Raw genomic sequence first — 5,423 nt, 5'->3', positions numbered from 1 at the left:
TGGTCGGGGTCCCCAAATGCCTCCTCTAGGGTATTGGAGGAGATCCGTATAATCTCCGAATTGGGGTGTGCCTCCGACCATTTTGGGCAGGATCAGGTTGTACGCTTTACCGGACAGTCGACCGGCTACATAAATCAGGCGTGATTCGGGGTTGGGGAAGCGGTCTTTGTTTGAGGTCATCTTCCCCCGGATTTGGGTGGCGAAGCGGCGGAGGTCGGAGCGGGCGCCCGTAAATTTATCGGGGTTTGGAAGTCGTTCAGAAAGGCGGGCGGAGGCGGGATGTTCGGAAGCAGGCGGCGGAGTCGTTCCCATAGGAGTAACCATAAGGGGTTTAACAGGCGTGTTGGTAGTTGGGGCGGGGGTGGTTATGTGTGCCGTGGGTAGCGTTACGGTCCGAACTTCCTTCAGTTCGGACCGTGTTTTCTCTAATTCGGCGAAAGCGGCATCCCGGGAGGTTATGGCGGAGGCCTTTTCCATGGCCATGGCCAGAATGTCGGCCTGCGCCTTGTCGCGGACACGGTCCGTTTCGGCGCGGGCGCGTTGGGTCTCGGCTTCCTGCATTTCTAGGCAGGAGTTCAGGCGGACGTTGCTATCGTGCAATAGTTGCAGCTTTTGGTAGGAATCGGAGATGTAAGACACCCATTGTTCAGGGTGTCCTTGTAGGTGTTCGATCAGTTCCTCGGTCGAATCGGTTAAGATCGGGGGTTGCAGTGACGCAGGCATCGCGGGCACCTAATGAAGGAGCTACGTAATGTCACGGGCAGGCAGGGCGGACAGGTAGGTGCGGGCGATCAGGTAACAGGACAGAGTATATTGGCTATCTAGTCTTCCAGGTACAGGGTAGCAGGTGGTTGTTGACGAAGACGTAGCTCGAGGAGCTACATATCGGAGACTGCAGAGATTTCGCGTAGATATACGCGCGCGAGGCGCTCGGCCCTCGCGCCTTCACGTGACAGGGGTCATGACTAAGCGACAGCCCAGTGGCTGTCCTTCAGGTCTGTGACACACCTTTACTTGCAAACCAATCTTGAAGCTCTGTATTTACCTCGTGCCCCCCATCAAAATGAAATTTAGTGGGGTAGCGCCCGTACGTAGCTTTTAAAACCTTAAAAAAGCCTTTAATAGCCACTAAAACCGTAGGTCCGGCTTTATTCCGTAGTGAGATCGACCACCGAAAACGTGATTTTCGATCCACTAATAACAAAAATACGGGTTTTTTATTGTGAGGGTTAGGTTTAAGGGTTACTGTATCACCCTCTATGGAATCGAGGATATTAGGGGGTGTAGGGAGTGCCCCTTTATTTGTACGCCTAACAGAGGTGGCTTTAATGCAAGTAATGCAGGTAATAGCCCTAATTTTGTCGAAATTAGGTAGACCGTCTGCGTTTTTAGCGGTCTTTTTAAGCAATAACAACCCTATATGCCCTAAGCGCCTGTGCCATAACAGGGCTTTTTGGGCCTGGATTTCGTCACAATCGCCTGTAATTCCGTCTCCTTCAGCTGTTACCCAACCATCGGTAGTTCGATTTAGGCTTAAAGGGAGGTAATTTACAGGGGCCTGCACTAATTTCGGTACTAAAGGAGGTTCTAACAACGGATTTCTTGTGTGGGAAACCCCCTCTTTTTCGGTATTAGCCCCTTTTGTATTAGGCTGCTTAAAAGGGTCATCTAGCGGCTTACCGGGCCTACGGGGCCCAATCTCACGTGGATTTTCAGGGGTTTTTGCACTAAATTTCTGCATTACAGGTAAATCTACGGTTATATCCTTATTTTGTTTGGGATTTAACACTTCCGTTACCGTATTTTCTCCCGGTTCCGAATCGGTGTAGATTTTATAGTCGTCTTGGTCTTCAGGGACTATATTATTTAGTTTTACCTCCAACGGGGCTGCGTAGCCCTTTGTAACCCCCTGTAAGGTTAGGCTAGAGGCGGTGCTATATTCACCAATTACACAGGCGTAATTCGAAACCGTAGATGTAGTTGTTAATTATATGCATTATTTTGCATGTAATAAGCCCACTTTTATTTGTATATAGCCAATTTTATTTAGTGCCGAAGTGGAGTGGGGAATGGTGGAATTCCGTTACTTTGTTAATGCAGGAATGCAATTTAAAGGTCAGCGAGTGGGGTTAGCTACCCTGTACCGGGTTTAATACCCACCCTGCACCTGCGAGTCAGCTACCCTGTACCGGGTTGAAAATTTCACCAAGTCAACGTTTAAATGCAAACCCAGAGATGGTTTGTATGCAAATGAGGGTGTTTTTTCAAAAACCCATACAAATTAGTTTTTCGGAAATTCATTCGCGGCACCGGAACCTTTTCTGGCGTGCGGACCCCCACTTCGATGTCGGAGAGTATGTAAGGGAAATAAAGCAAAATCTCCCCCAACCAATTATTTATCAGTACCAAAATTATAGTGCATTTCTACCTATTATTCAGCGCTTTTAGCACTGGTTATTTACCACGCCGCACCTAGGGTTTACCCCTATATCCCCTGTTAGCACCATTGTTATTAACAGGTTATGAGCCCGGAAAGGTTCTAGCTAGTGCACTAAAGCGCACTTTGCATTATTGGAAAGCCCTGTTTTCAGGCTTTAATTTGGTTATTGTCGCATATCCGCAGCACGTATATTGACGAAGATATTGCTGTTTTTGTGCAAATTGTTGGTTATAGGTGCTACGTTAGCACCTATCCCCCCTGTAATTACAGTGAGGGGTCGCTATATTAGCGTTTGACTCAGGCCCAATTTTCAGGCACTGCAGCGCTCGCTCGATTGCAAATCCCAAAATTTTTGGTGTGGTTTTTATGGGTTGTGCATCGCTATTGCGATTGGTTCAAATTTTTAGTGCGTTAATTAGGGTTTGCGCTAACGAGTCAGGGCCAAAACCCCTGTATTCGCCCGCTAATAGCCCAGTGATCCACTAACCGAACGCTGCAAATTACCCTGCAGGTTACCCTGCACCCACCTAGCGAATTGAACTTTCGATCGCTAGTGCACCTGGATCGGTACAAATAATACCAGGGCACCCATTAATTGTGGATTTAGGGATTCCAACCCTGTATTTTCAGTGGATTCGATCATTGAAAATAGCAATAAGCCCTATATTTGGCAAGTATAGGCCTGTAACCGTTAGAAGGCAAACGGCTATAGAAAATCCTAGATTGGGGTATTTACCCTTAGGCGACTAGGTTAGTTTTTAACTATAATTCACGCCACCCTACAATGGAAGACAGCCCTATGTCGGGCCTCCCAGGCCCAATTCCACCGGATAGGGGCCCTGAATCCAGCCCGAATGAAGTTCTAACCGCTAAATTACAGGCGCAAGACCTGCAATTAAAAGCGTTAACTACGCAATTGGATCAACTTCAGCACACAATTCAACAGTTAACATCTCTGTTGACGCTGAAAAATGGTGAACCCACTAGTTTTAGTGGTATTGCGGGTATTAATACCCCCAATAGTGGTAATCTGGAGGCCAACCCACAGATTTTTAGCGCTAATACCGCTACCGCACCACCTAATCCACCCGGTAACCTAATTCTAGGTGACGGGATAGGTAAAGAACTATCAAAACGGGTATTTTCCTTCCCCGAAAATTGCAAATTAGTAGGGGCTAGCAACTACGACCTGTGGAAACAGGCACTTATAGTACAATTCAGGGCTATAAAAGCTGCGGAATTTATTTCCAACCCTGAAATTGGCTATAGCCTACCGGAACATGAGCAATCAGTCCTATTATTGCTTATTAAAGACAGCCTAACCAAGGAACCTTTAGAATCCATTGCATGGCATTCCAGCCCTGTAACGGCCTATAAGACCCTGGAAGATAGCTATTCCGTTGCACCCGAAATTAGCAGAGACTCGCTATATCGGGAATTTCACGCCCTAAATTTTTCGAAATTTAGAGGGTCAATACCAGAATTTAACAGCCGTTTTAATTCCCTGGTAGCTAGATTAGCGAATGCCAACGTGCAAATTAGCCCTATCGATGTACGAAATCAATACCTACGGGCCCTGGAGGGGACGTTCCCTACCTGGACCGAACGCCAACGCAGTACCCAACGGGCCCTGCAGGCTATAGGCCAAAATTCGGATCGATTAAATTTGCAATACCTTATGGCGGACCTTATATCCGAAAATTCGATTTCAGGCTCTACAACTGCCAAAGCCACTAATTACAGGGCTGAAGGTCGAAAATCAGGGAAAAAAGGCGCTAAAAAGGATGCTAAAAAGGAAAATAATGGGCAGGACGGCACCTCCAAATCACGAAAAAAGGGCAAATCAACCCCTAATTCGGATTCGGCTATTGCAAAAGATAATAAATCCTCCAATTCCAGCGAATCGAACGCTGGAACTTCCATGATTTCAATGGATTTCGAGTTATTTACGGGCTCAATTCCAGGTGACGTTAGCGTTTGCGCAGCGTATAACGCCCTGGAACAGGCAGGCGATTCGGGCGGTAATTTACCGTACCGGGCACTGCAACAGGAGGTTAATTCCGCTATTAGCGGGGTTATAGAATTATGTTCGGAATCGGATTCGGAACCCGATTATACCGGTAAAACGCTAAAACCACAGGTATTAGCAACTAATTCTAAGGCTAAGACGAAGCCTGGAAGCGGCGTAAATAGGGACCCTAAGCCCCGACGGCTAGGCTACCCGGTCCTGTACGATACAGGTAGCACGCACCATATCTTTGCAAATAAGCAATTTTTTACCGATTATACCCCCGGCTCAACAGTCGAAATCGGTACCGGAGGTGGCCCTGTTAGGCCTATTGGCACTGGAACTGTTAAAATACAGGTCCGGTATGGCTCCAAAATTGACGAATTTAGAGAGGTTACGTTAAATAACGTGCTATATATCCCCTCGTTTGGAATAAATATCGTTAGTGGGCTAATACACTACAATACAGGGGGCGTATTATTAAAAAATACCCTGTACGATCGGGATCGCAAGGCGTGGGGACGCCTAAATACCGCCAAAAATTCGTTCTGTTTGGAGGTAAAAGGGTGCGATATCCTTATTCGAAATACTACATCTACGGTTTCGAATTACGCCTGTGTAATTGGTGAATATAGCACCGCCTCTAGCCTAACCTTACAGGGGGTTACAAAGGGCTACGCAGCCCCGTTGGAGGTAAAACTAAATAATATAGTCCCTGAAGACCAAGACGACTATAAAATCTACACCGATTCGGAACCGGGAGAAAATACGGTAACGGAAGTGTTAAATCCCAAACAAAATAAGGATATAACCGTAGATTTACCTGTAATGCAGAAATTTAGTGCAAAAACCCCTGAAAATCCACGTGAGATTGGGCCCCGTAGGCCCGGTAAGCCGCTAGATGACCCTTTTAAGCAGCCTAATACAAAAGGGGCTAATACCGAAAAAGAGGGGGTTTCCCACACAAGAAATCCG

At 46.9% G+C, this 5,423-nt stretch overlaps 1 protein-coding gene across 1 annotated transcript; it reads left to right on the top strand.

Moving 5' to 3' along the window:
- Nucleotides 1-2,013: 2,013 nt before the first annotated feature.
- MGG_16280 (uncharacterized protein) lies at nt 2,014-2,476 on the top strand (the record flags this gene model as incomplete). The annotated part of the gene is made up of 3 exons (XM_003709920.1): nt 2,014-2,128; nt 2,286-2,354; nt 2,418-2,476. Coding segments are annotated over 3 exons (243 nt in total), but the record flags the coding sequence as incomplete, so codon positions are not given.
- Between the last annotated feature and the right edge of the window lie 2,947 nt (nt 2,477-5,423).

Source organism: Pyricularia oryzae, chromosome 1 (assembly GCF_000002495.2).
Source record: "Pyricularia oryzae 70-15 chromosome 1, whole genome shotgun sequence".
Classification (NCBI taxonomy): Eukaryota; Fungi; Ascomycota; class Sordariomycetes; order Magnaporthales; family Pyriculariaceae; genus Pyricularia; species Pyricularia oryzae.
This window is presented reverse-complemented; position numbering and strand designations above follow the sequence as displayed.